Here is a 24,448-nt window from a genome sequence, read left to right as displayed (position 1 = left end):
GGAGGGAGTCATGAAGACAATCCTTGTACTTGGGGGTCAGGTTTAAGGGCATGTCTATCGGCGCCTGGTGCTCTTACCGTCCAGGTGGCCGACTTGGCAGTACTGGATTGCTGGAAGGACACGTCGAAGCTGTGCGGACCTGGGTAGTCAGTGTTGGAGGGGATGGCTGGCGACGGTGAGAGGGCATCGAAGGTGGAACTGGGCTGTGCATAGGGCGACGGCGCCGTGACGCTGTTCTGCGCGTGGTCTGTGTTGTAGGGGCTGGTGGATGAGGAGCCGTTCTGAATCTGCTGGTCCATGCTGTTCAGGAGCCCCAGGTTCGTGTACTGTGGCTGCAGGACACCCAGAAACCCCAAAGTTAACCATTTAAGCTGCAGATCATGGCTCCAAACAAAGGCATCATTTAGTGCATGCATTCTACAGAGTTCCACCTCAGGTTCCTAACACTTAATATCTGAGGTAAAATGGCCAATGGGTGATACACAGTTAGGAACAAGAGAAATCTCAAGCATGTGAGCGTGTGTGTGTGTGTGTGTGTGTGTGTGTGTGTGTGTGTGTGTGTGTTTGTAATGACCTGCACAGATCACACAGCTCTTATGTGCAGCTTTTGGAGACTGTGGTCTTCTCAAGAGCATTTGAAAGTAGAATATGTGCTTATTTACAAACAGGACAAAAAGTATCAAGTACTAAGTAGCTGATTGGGAATTCTTTAAAATAAATTAATGCTTAATTAATGCTGCTTGCTCTCTTTTTTTCTGGGTTTTTTTTTTTCCTTTTCGTCTGCCATGGTATTCAAATGAAAAAGACCACCTAGTAGATATGTTCTCAAGGTGATTTAAGCATCAGATTATTGTATGTGGAGTATATATACTGTACAGTCTTATAATTCTAAATTTTGTACCACGATAGCAAGATTTCCTCCCAAGAGCTAGTTTCATGAAGACTGGAGAGGCATGGGTCACAGGACCAGGAAGAGCCAACTATATATTTTAACATGTTCATATATCATCCAAACACAACCTATGTTTTCATGTTTTTTTCATTTTCTATGGAGCAGTTTATTCTTTTCTGGAGTAGAGCGCGTCTAAGACAAATGTCATGTAGTTATGACTAAAATTCTATATTTAATGTAATTCGGAAGTACATTAGCTCATGTAGCTCCTCGTCCAGATGCATTTGTGTGAACGGATCTGCACACAGAGGTGGTGCTCACTAAGATGTTTGTGGAAAGAATATATTAGTTTCTTCTCATTTCATCTTCAAAACAACTTTACCATATTACTACCAGAGAGGGGAGGCGATTTGCTCAAGCATTGGCTAATAACCAAAGAGCGAGGATTCTGAAACCCAAAATTCTGTCTCTGAGTTCAGTGCCCTGCCCATTGGCATCACAGCTACCAGCCTGGTCAGATAATTCAAGTCATTCCTAAACCTGAGTTAAAACTGACACACTTCCAGAAGGGACAACCATCCTAGGGTACAGATTTCCCTTTGTGAAACTTTCTGACACATGGAAACCCCATTGTTTCTACAAGTTAACAAAGGGAAACCAAACAAAACGCAAGAAGAGGAAGGCCCTCCTCTGGTACATACTTTATAATGCAAGTGAGTCGTCTGGCTCTTCGGCTGACACAGAACTATGAGAGTCCCAGACTAAGTAAAATGCTGGAGAAGAGCAGACCCACCAAGAAACAGACAGTTGAAAAAAAATAATTGAATTAAACTTTACGTTTAATGAAAACATTTTACTAAACTTTACATATTTCACTTCACGTGGGGAGGAGAAATGGACTCCGCCATTCCATTCAGTCCAGAGAGCATCTGTCTAAATGTTAACGGTCGCATGCCCATTCCATTACATTTATACATTCACATTCCACCGCTAAATGCCACGTCCCCATTTGCTCTTCAAATAACTATTAATCTCTTTACACTTATCCCCATGCTGACAAGAGCAGCTGTTTGTCTCGCCTTCTCTCCCTTTTGCCTCCTATCGCTCCTATTCCTCTCCTCTCTTCCATCCCCAACTTCCCCTCTTGACAGGTGCAGCAAAACTGCAGGTAAGACAACTAGGGGAGAAAAAAAAACGAAAACCTGAGGCACGTTCAAATGTGTCCACACCCCTGGCTAAATTAAAGCTGTTAAGATTTCAAAGCCCGAGGCAACAGCCTGGGAAGGGGGTTGAAAAGATATTATTTGTGTTCAAGTTAAGGGTCAGTATACAAAGCACTGCTGAATGTCCTGTAGGAATCAGATAATGCTCCCAGAGGCACGTGCTTCCCTGCAGCAGTACAATTAGGGAGGCAGCTGTCCCTGACAAGAAGGACAAAGAAACACAGAGAAGCACTTTCTCACTGGCAGTAAAATGTCTGTTAGGCCACCCCTTTCCTCCTCCTTCTAGCTACACAGAATGGAACTCCGGCTAATTGTGGGCTTGGATGAGAACAAAGAAACATGGCCCTTTGAATTTCTTTTTCAATATATGTAAAGAGAAAAGTTTTGGGACCCAGCTTTAAAAGTCAGTGAGCAAACACTCAGCACTTCTGGAAGGACTTAAGAGAAATGGAAACTCCATTTACTTTGGAGGCACAAAGGAGACCCCCGGAGTGAACATATTGGGTGGCACCAAAGAAGCAGAAACTGTATTCCGAAAGTCATTAATAGCACTGTGGGTGCTGATGGATATGCTTTTGAATGCCACAATTTTTCAATTGCATACAGTTCCAGGTGAAATATTTTAGTTAACAACAACAGGATTTGCTTCCAAAGCTAACGCCTTAATTTGTAACTATATTTCTCAGGTCTGAGCAAAAAGCTGCTTACTATCCAAGGTGACAATGAGAAAACACAATTCAATTTAAATTTTTCCCAAATTTTAATTTACATAAACATAAGCCAAGTAGTATACTCAACCATCTTGAAAAATAAAAAAGCATAAAACCAACACTACTAACTTTGAATTAATTAGCCTAAAACATAAACAACAAATCCACCAAAGAAAGAATTGTTTTATTGGAAATCCACTTGAATACTTTTTATAGCTTTATTAAAAAATCAATGTCATAAACCTGCCATAGGAAAAAGTACTTTAGAAGTTAATTAAAAAAAAACAACATTTAGTGAACAACAACAGTTTATTTGTTTATTTCTTGATTTGAAGAGAGAGTGGACGTGTTGACCACATACAATTGGCAGAGAAGGCAGACCAACACAGCCAAGAAGAACAAGTGTTACAGACAGGTCCTGCAAAATAATTTCAGGGCCCATTACATAATCAAAATGCAGAGTCTCTTGTTCATAAATTATTAAGAGTTCCAAAATGGTGACAGCAGAGAATTAAACAAAGTACAGGGCTCTTCAATGATGACACGCTCTGCATGTCTGTGAAGCTAGTTCTGTACCAGGTGAATGTGAATAATATTGGTCCTTGATTTTTCCACCTAAGTGAAGCTGCTGGGGTCAAGAGGGCAGTACTTGTGCCCCTGTTTTACTGTCAGTAATTCCATAAACACAGAGGGGAACTTGAATATGCTGGGATGCTAATTTAATGTCTATTTATAATGACAAAAGAGGCTCAAAAGTTAGAACATGACATTTTTATATCAGTCACATAAACTGCCCTTGGAAGAACTCTATGCGGGTCCCACATATCCCATGTCTTTCTTATGTAACAAAACTATTGGACTATTTGAGATGAAATAGGAAGTAGATTGTTCCTTTCTAACCATCAGGTATCTTGATTTCAGAATGACCTTATATAGTCAATGAATGAATGAATGACAAATGTTTTGTATCTATCTTGTTACACCTGAAAAAAACAACAACAGCCTTCTTTTCACAAAATACAAAATGCAAAAAATGAACACAATTTATCTGATATCTACTGTAAGTCTGATAAAGTGAAACAATCAGTTTCCTCTGGATTCAAACAGCTGCTTCATTTCCATAACATAACTTTGAAATGGAAGACTCACTGCCTGGACCCAGGAAAATTACTAACATCTGTAGCTGTAATATATTTAGGTTCATCACAAACTAGCTGATCTGATCACAGAAAGGATGAAACACACTTTGGTCACAGAGACTTAGCATATCCAGGTAATTACAGAACAGCCTGGGGTGTTCTGAAACATGAGGCTGGCATGATAAGTGTAGAGATACCCAGGGGCTGAATCTCAAACTGCTTGCTTTCATCATTAAGAAAAAACAAGTATAACTGCCATTGCTAAATCTAGTAAGAGTGTTTTCTTGTTTTTTTGTCGTTCTTACCCAGAAGTCCTTTAAAATTCTCATAGCCATCTACAGACGGATTTATTTTTTTCACTAAAGTTCAATTTGGATGCTTAAAATTAAACTAACAATATCGAAGATTAGATTTTTTCCTGACTGGTCACTGCTTTAAAAGTATCCTATAAATGCAATCACTTTATTTTCATTTTATTTTTCTTTCCTGGATTACATTGTTTAATGATCTTAAATTCTGAATATATTACGGGCCTGGATTTTTTTCTTATAAACTCAGAAATAATGTATCAGTATATATTGCTGTAAACAAAACTCAATACGGCATACCTGGGTTTATGGTTATTTCAAGTTGAGGATGCACTTACCTCCCTATAAAACAATTTAACATCAAAAAAAGGATTCCAATCAAGTCATTTGACCAGTACAATGGAAACAGGGACTTAGACATAACTTGTGTTTCTGAATATCTCGCTCCTCCAATTTATCTGTATGTGGGAAATTTTATAAGTTCTCTTTACCAGATGTGACTGCCATAGCTAATTTATGGCAACAATAGCCAACAACATATGGCAAGAGATTAATAAAAAATGGGAATGAGAGTGAAATTGGGGATAGAAGAGGTTACTGTTGGGATATATAATCATAATTTATTTTCCTCAATTTAAATGTTCCATTGTCACAGGAAATAATTAGTTGCCCAAATTTCAATTGGAATACATTATATTTATAATCCTTGCCTGCCTGTTAGATGAGGCTAGAGAACTGAACATTCTTCAGCACCCTTTATATTCCTGAATGGCTCCTAGTAACGCAAAAGAACTGTGAACTTCGACTTGGCGATGTAGGACCTAAGTCCCAACACTCCCACTAATGTGCTGTATGCCCCTAGGCAAGGTGCTTTAACAACCTGGGTCTTGGTTTTCTATAGGGAGATTGATTCTGATGATCAAATAGAAGAGTGAGCCAATTCTAACATTCTGGTAGGTGTGACCATCCTCATCCACAAGCTATTTTAAAATACTATGAGATTGCTTTAAAAAACAAAACAAAACCTTTTTTCTTTACACAGATTTGCCCAACCAAACCTAGAATTTAAAATGTTTCAGGCATACATAATAGTTTCCTCAGCTGATATAACCTTTCACCTCAGGATTCATGAAGGAGCTTTTGTGAACATTCTAAAGCTCCTTCTGGGAAAAGAAAACAGTTTTCTTCATGACCCTGGCTTTAAAACACATTCATTTGATTATGCTCTAGCAGACAGTACTACATTTTCATCCACAAATATCAACAGGATAGTGACTTTTCAACAATCACTGCCTTAGGGAGAAATACTTGTCATGTTTTAGTCTTCTACCACCTGCGTCACCTCAAAGAACGATAGTTTGTGTTATCCTAGAATTAAACACAATTGACTTAAAGTGCTCCATTTGAGTTCAAGAAGATATTGTATTATAATGCCAAAATACTTTCTTCCATCTTAAGAATTTATTCAGCATCACATTTTTCTCAAAACCAGATTTTGTTAATGTAAATTTTTACTTCTTTTGCAGTCCAAATGATCCTAAAAAGTGAATGCTTGGAGGTGAAATATACTCAAACCTTATAATAAATATTAATAAAATGTAAATCATTTAAGCACACACAATCCTAGAAAGACAGTAGGCACACAGAGTTTACTAGAATGTTTTATGGTCTGAAACAAAGTGGCAAGATTGCTTTGAGGACCAAGATTCCATAACTTAGGAGAGAGGTTCCTAAAAGCCACCAATGCCAGACAATGGCAGGTGAGACAAATAAATATGAAGTTGGCTGATCAAGTGGACAGCAATGTAAACAAATATTAGACCTAGTATTTGAAAAGCCAGCAAGTGTGAAATGTATTGAAGTTAAAACTCGATCCAAATATAGCTAAATTACACTGTTTAGAGCTCAATTAAGAAAAAAACAAACTTTAAATTCTATGATTTTCACAAGTACTCCCTTCTAGTAATAACAACAGATGAACAAAGTTATAATCATGAGCATCTGAATTCTGAAAGAAACAGACATCACCATTACATACCAAGGAAGCACTGGGCTTAGCAGAAAGCTGAAAGGTATAATTTCAATATTCAGTAATTTTTAATCCAGATAATAGAAAAAAATATACAGAGTTTCAGTTTCTTTAAATTGGACCAAGAGTTATTTATTAAAATGGGAACAAAAATGTTTTTGAGGACATTTTCAATCCTTGACAATCACTATTTTGATAGATTTAGTTAGCAGGTAGTATTAAGACAAGAGAGTATTTATTGGGTTGTCGGGAAAGTCACAATGCATTTTTGCAATGAAAAACATAGAAAAATACGTCATGACTTTTTCGACAACCCAATAGTAATGAAAACCTTCAGTGAAGTTTAGGCCATTTATATGGAAAGCATACCACAGTGACTTTAGAAGCTCATCAATAATGCTTCATTGGTTTTTAAAGTGAGTCTAAAATATTTAAAAAGAATTTTGATTGTACCTGTCTAGCCCATATCAGAAATTACGACTTAAAGCAATGGGGTGATTAACTGTGATGAACATTTTATCACTGGGAATAGCTTTGCTCACCAATACCTGAAACTTAAAACATCTCCATTTCAATAAAATAAGAGTGACCATCAAGATTTTTTAGAAATATGAAAGATATTTAACATCCATATGCAATCCTCTTTATGCAAAGAGTATTAGCTATTACTACCACTACTACTACTACTATTATGAATACTCTTTCTGAGTCCTTACTAGGTTCCTTATAGTGTTCAAGTGTTTCATGTATTTACACATTGAATCCTCATGAGTGAGATGGCATTATTATCCTATGCTTTATACATATTTTATAGATGAGGAAACTGAAGCTCTACAAGATTAAGCAACTTGCTTAAGGTAGTAAGTGACAGAGCCCAAATGTGAAACCAGTAAATCTGGTTGGAGAACCCGCTTTCTTAAGTAACCTCCATTCTGGTTGCATGTCAATCAGTCACTCAAATTTCTGCAAGAAATTTTTATCTAAGTTATACATAATGCAAGGAAGCCTTTTCATATCTAAAGAAAATGTTTTCCATTCATTAAAAATAGGATATAAAACTTTAACCATTCCTAGAATATGTGTAATTGCTAAGAGTTGGAGACTGAGCTCCTTGGAGTTACCACCTGAAATTCACTGCTAATCTGATCATGTCACCCTTAAGCTTGAATACACTGAGTGAGTGGGTTCCAATTCTTTTTGAATGAAGTTTCCAAGTCTTTAAAACGGCCCACGCTGCATTATTTGAAACTCTTCCTTTTGCCCACTAAAGAAAGGTCAAATAGGCATTCTTTCAGTTTTTCAGAAGTAAAAAAACTCCTTCAGTCCTTAAGCCTTTTGCACATGTAGCCTATGTCCCCACTCATCTTGCAGCTTTTAGCTTCAATGTCATCCCTCAGGAGACGTCTTCTTTGCCCACATAGCTATTCTCCTTTGTTTCACATTGTTATAGCGCTCTGACTTTCCCTTTACATCATATAATTATAATTGAAATAAATTATTTGTATTCATTTTTAATGTTGGATTTCTCTGCTAAACCATCAATTTATGAGATAATATATCTGACGTGTTTAGTTCCGAATCTCATATCTGGAAGTGCCTGAGACACAATAGGTACTCAATAAATATTTATTAAAATAATTTATTTATTTATGTATTTATTTATTATTAGTTTTAGGTGTACAAAACAATGCAATAGTTATATTTTTTACCCCTCACAAAGTGACCACCCCCTCTCCCCCAATTAACCGCCCCCTCCCCCAATATCATAGATATATATCACAATTCCATCGACTGCACTCCCTGCACTGTACTCCATATCCTGTGAGCACATAAAAAATCAATCAATCAATCAATATATATATATATATATATATATATATATATATATATATATATATATATATATAAATGCAAAACCTTTCAAACTAAAAATCACTTTCAGAAAGTAACTCTTATTCCAACACAACTAAGTCTTGATTTTTATGCTGAAATAAGTCTGTCTCCAAATTGAATTCATCTCCCTATATATTACTGCCAGGTGAATGTTATAGTACATCTCCAAATAATCTTTGTGACCTTTACTTTGTGTTTTGCTTTGTTTCTGTAGGTGGAAATTGTGCTTTTAGCTGCAGATTTTATGGGAACCAGTAGCAGAATAGCCAGTCCTGTCACTCACAAGGCAATGAGTAATACTTGGTAGCTCACACCTAGCTGGGAAGTTTATTAATGAGCTTCTACTTCCTTAAAACAAACACATACACATTTTTGTGCCAAGGCAGTGTTTTTTACCTGATGGTCTAGATTTTGTTTCTAGTATATCTAGGTCAGCAATAATAATTCAAATCTTTGAGGTCATATAATTATTCACTTCCTACCATTGGTGCTTGTGGCCAAATGCAAGTTGCTTAGGAAAGAAACCACCCAGAAAAAAAAAGCTTAGAGAAAAACATTAGTTTCTGGTACATAGGTCACCAAATTGGTTCCTCCCTGTTTAATTTCCATGATTTTCTGCCTAGTTACCCAGAATTCAGTTTAGAATAATGCCATAATTAAGGGCTTACAAATGTATGTTTTGAGGAACTGAGATTGTAGTTTATCAGACTTACTTACAAACCATTTCTTGCAAATGGTCTGAATTCATAACTTCATTTCCCAGACTTGACAACACACACTAGGTTGAAACACTAGTGTTGTTTTTGCAAAGGGAAAACTAAAGCATGAAACAACGAGTACACTTCTGTCTTACTATGCTACACATATTTAAATAAGGAACATTGTTTCATGAGTTCTAATTTACTTTTCAAGTTCTTCAGTGATTACTACGTTTTTCATTATATTTGAGATAATTAAAGTTTTTAGTTATTTACTATGCTCTGTAATTAGACATGGTGACTTATATAACACTGGACTGTTCATTTCAGCTGTCACTTTTAACTGCAAAATAAAACTGAAATTTCCAGGTATACAGAAGACATGCCTTACTTTGAAAGATACTCATCTATTCATTTCATTCTATTTAGCCCATTGTGAAAGCAACAATCAATCAATCAGCTTAATAATTCCAACAGCTCATTAGTGTCTTATTTGAACAGAAAAAAAAAACAACCAAAAACTGGGACACCAGGTTTAAGAGCAAAATGACCAAGATTTCTCAGCTATCCTTTAGTAATAACACCATAGAAAATAAAAGGGGAAAGTGTTTGCAAATGATCAAACTATTCATCCAGTGCAAACCATCCACATCTCTGGTGATGACCAAGAAACAAGCAGGGGACAAAATGAATCAAGGAAACAGTGTAGAAGAAGCAAGCAAACACTTTTAAAATGAGTCTGCAAAGCCAGATAAAAATCTAATCTGTTCGGTTTTGTTGTTTTTTTTTTTTTTTTAAATCAAACACATTCTCTGCCCTCATGGGTAATCAATTAAGTGAAAGCAGCCCACACTTTACACTGTTTGCCTCTGTTCAAACCCAAATCATTCCTTACTCAGGAAACTGCCCTGTCTTTTAAAAACTTTCTTGCCACTTGAAGTACAATGGAAATAAATAAATATCTTGGCTCATTACAAAGAAAAAAAAAAAAAAGACTTGCAAGATGTCAAGGAAAACCATGTGATTCATTACATACAGGTGAAGGCAGGGCTTGTACAACGTGCACAATGGCTTGGCTTTTTGCACAGGTCAGTTACAAAGAGCCATTTCTGTACGTGTGTATACAATTAGCCATGTTGTTATCTGAAGATACCTCTTCAAGCATACCCCACAATCTCTACCCTCCAAGAGTCTTCAGTCTAGAGATGGGGAGAAAGCAGGCATCTGGGCCACATGGAGAGTAATGAGGCAGGAACAGAGAAGCACAAGAGTTCAGAAGGAGGCGTTATTCTGAATGGGGGAACCTAATAAATATTTAAGAGCGAAGTAGCACCCCAGAAGAGTATTAAAAGCTGGCAGGGATTTGACCTGGGATAGATATATTTTGGGGGGGGGGGAGTTGAGTCTAGAAAGAAGGCAGGAAAAGTATCTTCTCTGAAAATTCAGTGTTCCGAATTTCAGCCTTTCAAACTCTTTGGAATTGTCTATTGAAATGACTTCCCAGGCCTAAGGCTTATCGAGAGCATTCTACTTCACCCAGAGTTACCAGTCTCTCTGTCTATCTCGTAGAGTCCTCAACCTTATTCTGGTGACAGAGTCTCACATGGTTTATTTAAAAGTAATCAAGCCATTCTCAAAACATCTGATGTTGCCCTTTGAGCGGGTAATGGTTTTCCTTTTAATTCTGACTCCATCAATAGAGTGACACTAATCCAGGCTGATTTGAGTAAACAGGGCATATTCCCATTGTCTCTGTGATCTGAGAAAGAATCAACTTGAGAAAGATCACTGCCTGGATTGGAAATGGCCCCTTTGGGTGTTTTGCACAAGCTTAAAAGGAAAAAGAAAATGCCTGTACAGAGTTCTTCCCAAGGCAAGCTCACTTTGGGGGTGGGAATTCTCATCAGGGTATTATACTAAACTGCATCTATTAGTGGCTTTAGCACCAATAAGAAAGTAGAACTATTTCTTTTGTAGTGTTTCCAGAAGAGCTGACGAGAGTGTTTCATAAATTTCTGCTTCTGGCAACACACCACAGTTTGACTCAAAATTCCCTCTTTCAGCTTTTATAAGGAAATTTTTTCTTTCCATTTAAGAACCACAGACAAGATGCAATTCAGATCACAAGTTTTGCATGAGATATCAATTTACACTCTACACACATCTACTATCATTCCCAAAATGTTTCAGTCTGGCCAGTTATTCCCTCACCTAGAACCAGCATGGGCTTTATCTGAACACTAGTCACTTAATTTTAAGTTGACAGGTGAATATTACCCTATGAAGCCATCTTAGCTTCAATCTTCAGGACAGTTTTATTTTAGTTTGTCTTTGGAAAAGAAACTTAGAGTGTAGAATGTATAAATTTAGTCATTATCAAACATGCGATAATTTTCCAATTTTTTTTCAGAAGATATTAAGGACTGCTTCTTGAATAGTATAGATATGCTATAGTATCAGTCCAAATAAGACAATTAAAAACGATGAAGTATAAAGTACTGTTTCTGAAAGACTTTATAACTTCATTTAACTGCTTATTTCTGCAAAGGAGGTTTTATAGCAATGTGATATTTGTGGATATTGATTGCTTCCTGTAATAGCTGCACAGAGTTAAAAGCAGGACAATCACATACTAATATTTGATCATTTTCCACATACACTTTATGCAAGTGGAGGATTCGGTTGGTAAGATAGAAGAAGGAATGAGCTACAAGCTTGGACATCGCCTTCTTTATCCTGGAGCCCAGTTCTCCCTCCAACTCACTTCTTTTGACCTTAAATTAAGTCAATTTCCTTCCCCATGAACCTACCCTTTCTTAACCCACTATTATTTTTTTAATTGCCTACATTTTCTTCTTGGGTGAAATGGAAGTAATGAAGGAGGTTGTGGAAGGAGAGGATATTAGTATGGGTGAACACATGTCTTCCCTCAATATTTATGGTATATTCAAATCTTAAATACAAATGCGTATCCTTGTATGAAATGAAATTTGAAAAATTTGTGGCAAAGATTTAAATATTTGAAATGCCAAGATCATGATTTTTGTTGCTGTGGCTTTTTATTTGGTTTAATTTCAGAGGTTGTTTGTTTCTTAAATGGGATATTCATATTTGCTTCTGCTCTATCATTTTCTAACTAGAACTGGAAATTCTCATTTCTGGACAAATGTCAAACTTGGTATATTGTGTCACATTTAGCTCCAGGATTACTATTTGCATTTACAGCAGTGACCACAGAACAAGGTTTTCTTGCCCCGATTCTAAGATGACTATTTAATAAATAAAGTTGATACTAGTTAACATGGAGAATCAGTCTGGATTTTGTTCCCAGATTTGATTGATTTAAAAATGTAAATACGGAATCCCTATAAGGGTAAGGCACCTTATCTGTCTCAATAGAAGTCTAAGGAATGAGAACAGGAAAAGTTCAGCTTTACTTAACCCAAGCAATCCTTTGGGCTAATTCTTCTCCCTCCCTGCTTAATGCCACCTGCCATCCCTGGAGCACACAGACAAAGTTTTCAATCTTGAATTCTGAACACTGGCCCATGCTTTTGAAATACGCATGGGTTCTAGCTCCTACTGAGATAAAAGCCCGTATCACCTTTTGTTGTTGTTTCTACAAAATCTTTCCATTTTGACATATTCAATACAGATCAGTGTTTAAATCAACATTCTCTTTCCAAATCAATACATCATGCTCTTTTATCTGGTCCTGTGCAGTTCTCCTTGTATTTTTATTCATTTTTTTCTACCCTCTACACAGAATGACCTTCTTCCCCTCCTCCCTCTGGCCCCACCCCCGGCTAAATTCTGATCTTCAAACTATGTGAAATATGACCTTAGTCATGAACAGTTTGAAGCCATTTTACTGTCTTTGAGAACTTTTGGTGTCTCTTACCAAAATGTGCCTTATCTTTCAGTGTCTTTTATACCGGAGTCACTTATGAACATTTTATATGCTCTCTGGGATTGTGAATGCTTGGAGGCCAGTGGCTGCAACTTCGTAATTTCTGCTTTCCTTACGGTGCCTCGCACCATGACTATACTTAATTAGCGCTGTAAGTGTTGGGTTGTAAGGAAATGCTCATTTTCGTGGGGGAAACAATCTAAATGGTTTGTGGCTGAGATGGCAAAATCACTTTAACTGGTTTACACCCAAACTTATACTACTTTTTCATTATGGAGTAAGGGGGAAATAATGAACTAAAGAGTGGGGCCTTTGTTTATAGGACGGCCATATACTTTGTCTTGTAACTTGAACACTTTTGAAAGTGAAAGTGGTGCTATTTATAATTATATTTGAATAGAACGTAATTACATAAAAAAAGGACAAACCAAGACTAAGGGTTCCCAACTTGGCTTATGGGCCATAGCTATTAAAGAGAGCTATAGGCAGGGAATACATCAGCCATAGGAAACTTTAGAAACAATCCATTTCTACCCTATCAAAGGTCCCAGAAAAGTAATGGATATTCTTGCAAAACAGGCAGCCAATGTGCAATGCAGAGAGAACTGGGTTTATATTTCTGGGCAGTCTTGAGCAAAGCCGTTTATCCTCTCCAATTGCACCCTAGTACAGGCCCCGTTCCACCACTGCTCTGTGCAAAATCCTCCCATGGCTTATCATCGCTACTATATAAGATGTGTATGACCCACCATGATCCCACTTGATCCTACACTTCTAACTTTATTTCCTAATTCTCTCATACTTTCTAGTCCATCTGAACTATTTAATATTTCTGAGCACACCAGCATTCACCGCCCCCACTCCATACCTCTGCTGATGCTTTTTTCTTCACCTGAAATTCTCACTCCCTCTTACATTTCTAGGACTTAGAACAACCTCTCCTTCCAAGTACAGCTACATCCCACATATACATGTTGACTTTCTCAATCCTCCTGTTTCAAGGTACTGTCTTTCTTTGACCTTTATATTATTTTGCTCACACTTCTCATATGACACTGAAGATCTAGCCTCTGTTATGACTGTAGATATCCATTCCCCCTATGAGCTATACAATTCTTGGGGTAGGAACTGGTTCTTACTCATTTTTATAGCCTATGTACCATCTTATATGGAGCTGATGCTCAGTAAATATTTTTTAAAAAGAGTAAATCAGTCTGTCTTCTAACCTAAGTTCCTCCCCCTCAATACTACTATTCATGAATATTACAACTTCACTTGAGGTTTAAGTGAAAATTATAAAATATTTAGAAAAGTATATAAATATAAAAGTATTTTTATATAAACATATAAAATATAAATATATAAAAGTATAATAAGTCACTAGTCACTATTTTCTTGTGCCTCCAAAATATGTTCATAAAAAAAGACTGGGACTATACCATATTTCCCCATGTATAAGACATACCCTTTTTTGAAAAAATTAGGGTCTAAAAACTGGGTGCATCTTATACAGTGGCTGTAGATTTTTTTTACTTGCATTTCCCGCTTTTTTCACGCTTGTTTTTGCGCTCATACAACCACTGTATAAGACGCACCCAGTTATTAGACCCCACATTTTTCAAAAAAGGGTGTGTCTTATACATGGGGAAATACGATAATTTACAGTTTAACTTTTGGATCAACTGTTTTACCTCGATGCCTAAATTCATTCTCTTCCAGAAATGAAATCCACTATCCTATCAGATACCCTTCACAGGCAACTCAGTCCACTAAATTGGCACTGGACAATAATGATACCTCAGTCATCTGATTTTTTTCTCATCAAACATTTGAAGGAAAATTATGAGTCTATTAGGCTTGGAAACATTTTTATCTTCAAAATAGCTAGACTTTAATGGCAATACCCAAGTTTTTTTTCACTGAGATGTCTTTTTGGTGTCTGTTTGCTCTTCCTTATTTATCAACATAAAACAAAAGTTAAAAATGTATTTCACAAAGGATACAGTTTAATTTCATAATATTATTATGAAAGGAGGATTTTTTACCTTTTCCCTTCTATCCCACCAGCTCAGGTCCCACCCCAAAAAATCTTATCACCTCAAAGAAAGCTTGGGTACGCCTGTGGTAACATATTTCTCAACTGTTTGACCCACATTCTTCCTTGATAAACATAAAATCTCATGACCTCAGACGTCTACTCCCTTAACAGGAAAAATATAGAATCTAAATTTAGTATATGCTCCTTGTCCAAGAAAATTTTAGCAACTTTCATTTAGAAAATGTATGTGTGATGATGAAAGAGCACTGGCATTTTTTGGGTTGCTGTAGCTAACACAGGCATTCATTCATGCTTCCTACTGTACTCTCCACACCCCCGTTGAGGATCACTGCTCTTCTAAAAAACAAACCAAGCCAAACATGCTTTTTTCCTTATCGAGGTAAAGGATAAGTGATTTATTACCACCACTCATTTTTCCAATAGTAGTGAAGGAAGGTATGGGCCATGATCTGTGATCTAAGATCTCTTTCTCCCAGTCCCCTCTGGGCTTGAGGGCAACCAGTTGTAAAACACGAAGTATAATCTAAGGCTGCAGCATGGAGTGAGGAACACAGCCTGGGTGACACCTGAATCAAACCTGCAGCCTCTGCTTCTTACCTGCTGCGTTTTTACCTGAGATGTTGAACATCTCAGAAGCACAACATGGGAAAGCTTAAGCTAATATGTTTATTAACTATTAAAAGAAAAATCACACCCATGGAAAAAGTATGATTCAGACCTTGGAAACAGTATGGGGACAGGAAAGACTATTGCTCTTGACCATGCAGGCCTAGAGGACCATTATGGCAATCACCTGGACTCTGACAGCTTATACTGCTTCCTTAGAGCTTTTCTGTTTGTTCTCAACTATATTTGCACATCAGTTCTTTACAGAAACTTTTTTGGAGCATCTACAATTAATCACAGCAGCCATTTTTTGAGTGTATTCTATCTCTCCTTGGTATTAAACAGAAAAAAGGTTACGTAAACAGGCCTCATTTATACACCTATAGCTCTCTAAACTACAGAAAGAAAGATCATTAATCTCAACTTCTAAAGACAGGTATTTCAATACCCTAGCCTTGAAGTCCTATTTAGTTGTAGAGTACTGTAACCCAGTCACCAAGCACATTTCCCTCTTCATCTAGAACCCTGTATGGGAATTTTTAATAAAAATGCCCTTCTAGAGAGGAGTTTAAGAGGCTCTCTCTCTCTCTCTCTCTCTCTCTCTCTCTCTCTCTCTCTCTCTCTNCACACACACACACACACACACACACAGAGCTCAGTATTTTTGGCAAGAAAGTTGAACTAAAACTTAATCTGTGAAGAATTTCCTTTCTTTTGAGCCTTTCTCTCCAAGTCTGAGACCAGTCCCAGAGGCTGTGTCATTCCAAGCCTGGCACACTGGAGTGGTGATAGCTTGAGGCCTCTCCATTGTAACCCAAGGGTGGAACCTTAAGCCCTGCCTGTTACATCCTGCCCTGTGTTCTCCTCCCTTCCGGACCCTTTCTTATTCTTTAATAGCGTCCCCAAATCCAGCTCTGTATCTCGGAAAAGAATATGAAAGGTGTGGAAAAGGGAGTAGAGAAGGAACGGTGTTCTTATACTGTTTTTGAGTTATCAACCCAAAGACGTTACTGTCATATTACATTTAAAAGTTATTTTGAAGTCAGAGAATGGATTCTGGTTTAAAAATAATTTTCATTCTCATAGGGAGTTACGTGCCTTTTCTTAATCCGACCAATTCTTAACAACTCATATGTGATAACAGTAGATTGCTGTTTCTGTATTGATAATTCCTAATAAATGTTACCTTAAGGTGAGTCCCAGAATGTTATAGCTTTTGTATTTAGTTTCACGGTTCTCAGACCCATGTGCTCCCAGGCATTACATATACTCAGATGTAGAACTGCATTTTTACAGAGGACTAAACATAACCCTATACAGAAAAGAAAGCTGTTCTTAAAAATATTATAGAAATCAAGCCCTGAAAATAATACATAGTACACAGACTGGCAGATGGATACGGCATTCATGGCGGCAATATACAAAAAGATGCAGGAAAGTAGAGAAATTCAGCCATATTTTTTTTCATTGATATCCGTCTATGTACATTAGCAGCATTCCAACAGAAAACAGACAACTGTTGCCTTTTTTAACCCCTGACTACACACTTACCTAAAATTTTTAAAAACTCAAACCCATGTACAGGTATTTTCTTTCATCATACTCCCACATACAGCGTGAATCTTCTATCTCCATAAAAGTCAATAATTCTTATAGATATCTTCTAACCGCAACATCTATGTATTTTTTTCCTTTCATGAGAAATAACCATTTCTTTCTACTTCGTGTCAGCTTTATACTTTTCTTATAGATATCGCTAAACCAACATTTGCTTCTACCCCATTATACTCAGACACTAAAGTCAAATCTTAGCCTGCTTGTAAATACTGTGTGTCAAATAGCTCATGAACAAACACAAAGTCAGATATGATACGGCCGACGAATCATTTTTGTAATGATTAAAACTAGATAACATTGGATCAAATAGAAACAAGAGAATCTTAAAAGTTACCTCGATTTTTTTTTTATTGTTTAGTAACATTTTAAACTACCTTTCAATAATAAAGTAAAACAAGAAACTCAAGTTTCTCCACTGAGGACAAGTCAGCCTGCTGCATGTTTTAAAGGAAAATCGGCACTTCCTTTTCCTTCATTAGATAACTTGATATTTCCCCTGTTATATTTGCACAGCTCAGGTGTCTAGACAATAGCATGGTCAATATGACAGTGTGGGCCCTGCTTTGCTGCCCTTTGCTGGATTCTACCCTTCATTGTCTGCACCAGATTGCCGTGTACTTTGTTTTGATTTTTTAAGGAGCTCGATTGGAGCACTCCTGTCTTCTTTTCCAAGCATTTACCTGCAAGCATTTTCATCCGAAACACTGAACTCGCTCTCTCCACACCGCACACCCCCTCTTCCCCCCCAATGCGATTAGTGTCAACACAGCTGCCCTATTCTGAGGAATGTAAACTAATATTGTTGTTAGACCTCCCTCAACCTTAGGAAACTTCCTCAAAGTCTTACAGTCTCTTCAGGAGTTTTTTCTTATACCTTTGCCCAGCGACTTCAATTACTGAGATAAATTGGTCGAGGAGAGATCAGAGAGGCAAATCATCAATTCCCTAAATAAAATCCTACATGCTATAATACATATTTACATGTATGCATATATAAATATTTAATAATAATGCATCACTCCAGAATAACTTTTTCATTACACAGTGAAAGTATAAGTTAATTATCAGACAATAGAGACATTAGTGAAACCCCCTCAGGATTTAGATGAGTCTCTGGATTGATAGAATTCAAAAAGAAGATGGCTTTAAAAAGCTCACCTAATTATTTTGAAAAAATAAATCAAAAGCTTCATTTGCTTTTGGGATGAAGCCTGGAGATAGAGCTGAGAATTTAACTGAGTTAAGACACAGTCAACTAATAGGTCTTACTAGTATGTGAATACTCAACAGAGGAGTCATTTCGATGTATCTAGCAGAATGTGATCTGCTCTCTTACTTTGTTCTTATAAAAAGTGACTTTATAAACTCCTGAATAGGTTTTTCAAATACATAACGCCACCCACAAAATTTTCTTTTCTCCTACTTTTTCATATTCTACTTAAAGTGTCAAAATCTTACCATCACAACAGAAAACATTAACCAAGAAAAGAAGATTGCTACATACAGTTTGTAAAAACTTTATGTTGGGTGACCGAGAACCACAAATATGTAAGCTTTTATTTACAATACAAAAATCAAAAAAACATCTCTAAATGGAGAGCTAAAATCTAAAATCCTTACCTCACTAAATTGAGTCTGGGCATTGTTTTCCAGGTACAACATGTTAGCTGTAAGATTGATCAATGCCGCTGTCCTCTCTTCTGGCTCCAGGATTTTGCCAACCCCCCCACCCCCTCTGAGACCCTTACAATAGGAATCTACTAAGAAGATAACAGAACTCAAGTCCCTCTCTCTCTCTTTCTGTCTCTGTACATAATTTTAGGTTCCCTAATATATACCCAACTATAGGCATGAGGGGGCGGGACTCTTCACTTCACCTGTCCAATCCATCAACTTCCACCTGGACTCCTCCACTCCAATGGAGTGAGGCCTCTCCCATCTCATTAAGTAGTTAGAATTCCTTATCACCAATCTTTAAAGAAAAAGAAAGAAAGAGGAAAAAAAAAAAAAGAAAACGGGGGAGACAGACAGGTAAAACTTTCCCTTGTCTCTTTCTTAAGAAAGTGCACTCCCTCCTAAAAACAAAAAAATCTCCCCAAACAAACCACAAGTCATACCAACACCAGGACTTACAGAGCCATTTCAGAAAGTTATTTTACACTTTGCAACTGAAAAGTAAAACTTCAGATAATGCTTTTGGAAGGGTTATTTATTTTTTTTAACCTAAATGTGGAGTTTCAAAAATGATTGCACACAGTTAGAAATTAGTGGAAAGTACACAAATCCATGATTTATATCCTCGATATAAAAATTAAAAACCACTGCCTGATAGCTGAAATGTTTTCAACTTATTCTCCCCAGAGAAATGCCAGTGGTTTCATACAAAACTATGCCAAGATAAGCCACTTGATTTTTCAAAGCTTGCTTCAATAACAATTTAAACCATTGGTCCCGTTAACTTGTAAAAACAAACAAACATCCATATTATGTACAGGAAATACAAATCTGGGAAATGTGCCCATTTTTTTTAAAGCCCTTAAAAAAAACCCAAAAACCTGCTTATTTCTATCACTATTTCTGGAGACATGGAGTCATTTCAATAGCTTATCTATTTGAATATTTATTTTCTCTATTGCATTTAGGTTTTATTACTGTTCAAAGATAATATATTTTTCTATAAACAGGTAATAACTTACTAGTAGAAAAACTAATTCTTAAACTGCGAGAGACCAATTAGCTTTTGCCTTAAAAATATATTTATATAAATACTTAAGAATATGCATGTAGAATCTGGCTTTGGTTACCATGATTTAGTGAGGATGAAACTCACCCTGATGGTTACTGTGTGAGTCACTAAAATACTCACATACTGCTGAGTATTCTATGTAATTCAGTTAGGTTTATATCTAAACATCACCCCCCATCTCCAACTCAGGAAGCCCATATCCTCTGTCTTGCCTGCAAGTTACACTTGGCCAACTTACCTACAAGTGAATATTCAGATTTCTTCTAAAAATTAGAAGAAGATTAGAAGAAAATTAGAAGCCAGAATAGATTAGTATATAAACTTTAGAAATAAAGTGTACAAATATATCCATCATCTTGGATTTGCCTCCTCTTCTACTTCTATAAAATGCATATATGTAAAGAATTATGTGATCTTTGGGGTAATATTTAATTGCAGAAAAATTCATTTTTTCTGCAATTAAATATTATTTGATCTCAAGGGTCACATCATTTGATCTCAAGGGTCCAAGAATATGACAACATATTGTAACACTATAAATTTATATCAGACATAATATTCATTTCCTGACTGGAATATTGTGAAGATGACCTCTTACTACCTGTAATTAACAAAAGGAGCACTGACTACAAGGCAAAAAAACAAACAAACAAAAAAACCCCCAAAAACAACTTTACAAAATGCAGTGTAATTATTTGTACTGTGTATTTAAATTCTACACTACCTACAGCTTCAGGATCAAAGGTGGAAGGCAGATGGTCACTTCCTTGGAACTATGCTCTATTCCAGTTGTTCAAAAACTGGGTGATCCTGAGACTCATTCCGGGTGTTTTTTAAAAACAGATTTCGGGATCTGACTCTCCAGAAATGTGGTCCCCATATCTGTATTTTATACAGCCCACTAAGCAGGTCTGAATGTATCAGGCTAGGGAATCAATGATTTAGAGCAAACTCCATTAGTTAGCAAAACTGCCCAGAAAGTCATTATTGGATTCTTTTTTTACACTAGTGGGGTAGTGTGCCCATCTGAACCTTGAAATCTAGGGTTCACAGTCTCAACTCTTGGTGATATTCTATCAAAATGTAAATAAATTTCATCTTTCACAAAGTCAAAAGATTCCCATTAGGATGTGATGGACTAGAGTCAAATCTATCTACCACCTCAGCCTTAAGCTCAATCAAGCCTGACTATGGTCTCTGTCTAACATACCTACCAAGATTATGGACAAAATCTAAGACATATATATCTTCTATATAAGATGCAATATTTTGGGTAGTCGAGGGAAAAGAGCTCTAGACAGGGGCTTAGAGAAGTTACTAGGAGGTCAGGCTCTGTTCCAAGTTTTACCTTTAGCTAGCGCTGTGCCCTTGGGGCAGGTTACTTAACAACTCTGGATTCAGGTTCCTCATTTATGAAATGAGGGGCAGAACTAAATGATTTCTAAAGAGCATTGCAAAGATAAGAGTCTCTGTCCAGAATCCACAGAAGCGATTGAAAGGATTAGTCACATTTTTCTTTTTACTTGAATATTTGTATCTTAATTTGCTCATCTCTGGACTGTATAAATGAAGCAATCAAGTTGCACAGATAGTAAATCACTTAAATGACACAAAGGAAAAGGTATAATGTGTTAGGGGGAGAACTCGTGGGTTATTCTTTTTTTTTTTTTTCTTTAAGATATCCTCACAAATAAGTCAGTCAGAGAAAGACAAATGCTATATGATCTCACTTATATGTGGAATCTAAAGAACTGAATAAATGAGTAACGTAAACAGAAATAGTCTCAGAGACACAGAGGAAAAACTGAGGGTTGCTAGTTGGGAGGGGGTGGGAATGAGGGAGAAGAGGAAGGGACGAGACAATAAGAGGAAGGGACGAGACAATATAAACGGGTAACTACAATATGACCTCAGGGATAGAAAAGAGAGCTTGAGGAATATAATCAATAATGTTGTAAATAGTTTTTAGGGGGCCAGATGGACGCATGTCTTGTTAGGGAGACCACTTCATGGACGGTATAGAGGCCTGACCACTGCACTGTACATTGAAGCTGCCATTGAATAATATGATATGTCAACTATAATTTAATACATATATAGTCACGGGATGTGGAGTATAGTGTGGGAATGGAGTCAATGGAATTGTAATAAATATGTATGATATTGGGAGTGAAGGGGCAGTGGATGGGGGAGGGGGGTTGTCACTTTGTAAGGGGTGAAAAGGATAACTATTGCATTGTTTTATACACCTGAAACTAATAATAATAATAAAAACCGATATCCTCAAAACAACAAAAATTAGTTAATAATCTATTTAAATTTGAATTTAGCACAAACATTGCCATAAAAGAGCTAACTAAAATACATTGGATAATGATTAATTTCAGAATTAATGTGAATACCTGCTTTAAATATCATGCATTTATTTAAGCAGAAGGCTATTTACTGCACTCGCCACAAAACAATGTTTATCCTTGAATCTCAAAGGTTTCGTAACGTGTATTAATTTTCATAACAACTTAGTGGTAAGTATTATTATCCTTTTTTTGCAGATAAATACACAAACCCAAAGCCTTTAAGTTGGTTTCCCAAGACCTTAGGAGTCAGAAAAACTCTATTTACAGCTCATAACTTTCTATTCTCAGACATTTCCCTCAGATTTTTCAAAGCTCACAGCCTCAGAATTAGATGTCAGCACTGCCCCATGGATGAAGATGACACTGCTATAAACCCAATGTGTTGGATGTAGAAGTTGCTCAAGATATAGGATAACATGTATGCTTTCCTCAAATAACACCGTTAACATTTTGTTAAATATCCTTCTTAACAGTTACTTATGTAAGAGTTCTTTGTATATGAAAGATATTAACCCCTTATCATAATTGCTGCAAATATTTTCCTGCTGTGTGTGTGTGTGTGTGTGTGTGTGTGTGTGTGTGTGTGTGTCTGGTCTCTCAGGCTTGTATCTGGTTTTGTGGTTTCTTTTTGGTATATGAATCCTAATTTTTTTCTACATTCTACTTTCCTCTTATGACATTGTTTTTCAAACTTAATTTGAAAGGTCTTTCCCAGCCCAACATTATAAAATTCTTCAACAATTATCATCTGGTATTATTATGGCTTTTAAAATTTTTTACATGAAACTCTTTTAACTCTCTGGAATTTATTTTGGTATGAGTAACAAATGAAAAACCACTTGCCATCAAAATAGATAACTTTATCCTGATCATTTTATTAAATATTTTTTCTCTATGATTTGGCATGCCATCTTTATAACGTACCAGTCTCAATAACTCCATTTTATATCTCTATGTGAGAAAGTTAAACAAATATATAAATGTTTGAAGTTCTTAATTTATGTTATGTAAGGTTGTGTAGAGAACAACATTGTACTTATAAAACTCTAGAAAGTAAAAATGTAAGCATTTTGTGCTCCAGGTTCCATGAGTATGTCTGCACTCAATGGTTGGGGGTAGGTGTAAAGGCTATGGAAATGCTTAGGGGCCATGAAGCCACAGAATGGAGATAAGTGTTTTCGTGGGTTCTCTCAAGAAGACCTTAGTTCTATTGCATTGAGAGAAAAGAGAAGTTAGGATAGGGTTGGGTAAATTTGGCTAGGATTTGGTCATCATATATTAAAGTAAAGAAAGATTGGTGATGTGTTTTCATAGCAGCAGTTGAGACTCCAAGAAAGAATATGCAGTTGGTTCTTGATATAACAATCTTTCTATGCCTTAACCCAAAATCTATCTGAGTGAGGTAGAAAAATATCCAACAGTATCTCCATTGTCTCCCTGTCCCTATAGAGTCTCCTAACCATCACGTTGCCTTTTCCAAACAACTTGATCATGTCACTCTGCAGGATGCATCAATGCCAATGGGACAAAACCAACTATTTCCACAGGAGCTCAAGGCCTTTCAAAGCCTGGCCTCAAACTATCCTCTCAGCCTCACCTTCTCTGTATTTCATTCTGCTTGCTACATGGCCCCTGAAGACCATTTGTGCCACTCTGCTCTATCTAGTCCCTCAGTACAAAATGCCTTCGCTCTCTTTACATGATAAATTAAAACATTTTCAGAGTCTTTAAATGTCACCTTCATGAGGAGTTCTCCAATTCTACAGCTGAAGTTCAAAATCTTCTCCTATATGAATGTGTATTTAAAAAGAAATAAAATACTACATTATAATACAAAAAGTTGTATGCTTATTTGTCTCCTCTACTAGGCTATGACTGTTTGAGGTTGGAGTATATTTCTGTTCATCATATCACATTTAATGTACAAAACCTTGATGAATATAAGTTCAACTAAACACTTTAATTCTCTAAGAAAGAACTAGAACATTGAATGGTGGATTCCTTTCACAAAGTATTTATGACACAGATGCCTTTCCTATAGGAATCAATGCACAGTATCTAATTAAAATAAAAAGAGAGAAGGTGATGCTTTCAATTCAGGCACAGTACTTCAAACCCACAATAATTATTTGTGAGAAAAGAAAATTGTCAGCATGATAAGCCTGCAATAGTAAAAAAAAACATCGTACTTTTATACAGCATGTGTGAAAATTAAGAAATGCTGGGACTTTCCAACTGCTGCAGAACAAAATCAATTAGAT

At 36.5% G+C, this 24,448-nt stretch overlaps 1 protein-coding gene across 1 annotated transcript in view; it reads right to left on the bottom strand.

Annotated features, from left to right (window-relative positions):
* The window catches only part of TP63 (tumor protein p63), a 226,063-nt gene that overhangs the window by 82,519 nt on the left and 119,096 nt on the right, over window positions 1–24,448 (bottom strand). The window contains exon 4 of the mRNA XM_019667925.1: window positions 78–332. Coding sequence (XP_019523470.1) covers window positions 78–332 — 255 coding nt within the window. The remainder of the gene's footprint in view (window positions 1–77; window positions 333–24,448) is intronic.

The sequence above is a fragment of the Hipposideros armiger genome, unplaced genomic scaffold (assembly GCF_001890085.2).
Source record: "Hipposideros armiger isolate ML-2016 unplaced genomic scaffold, ASM189008v1 scaffold_14, whole genome shotgun sequence".
In the NCBI taxonomy this organism is placed as follows: domain Eukaryota; kingdom Metazoa; phylum Chordata; class Mammalia; order Chiroptera; family Hipposideridae; genus Hipposideros; species Hipposideros armiger.
The sequence above is the reverse complement of the archived record's forward strand: the minus strand, read 5'-3'. Positions and strand labels throughout refer to the sequence as shown.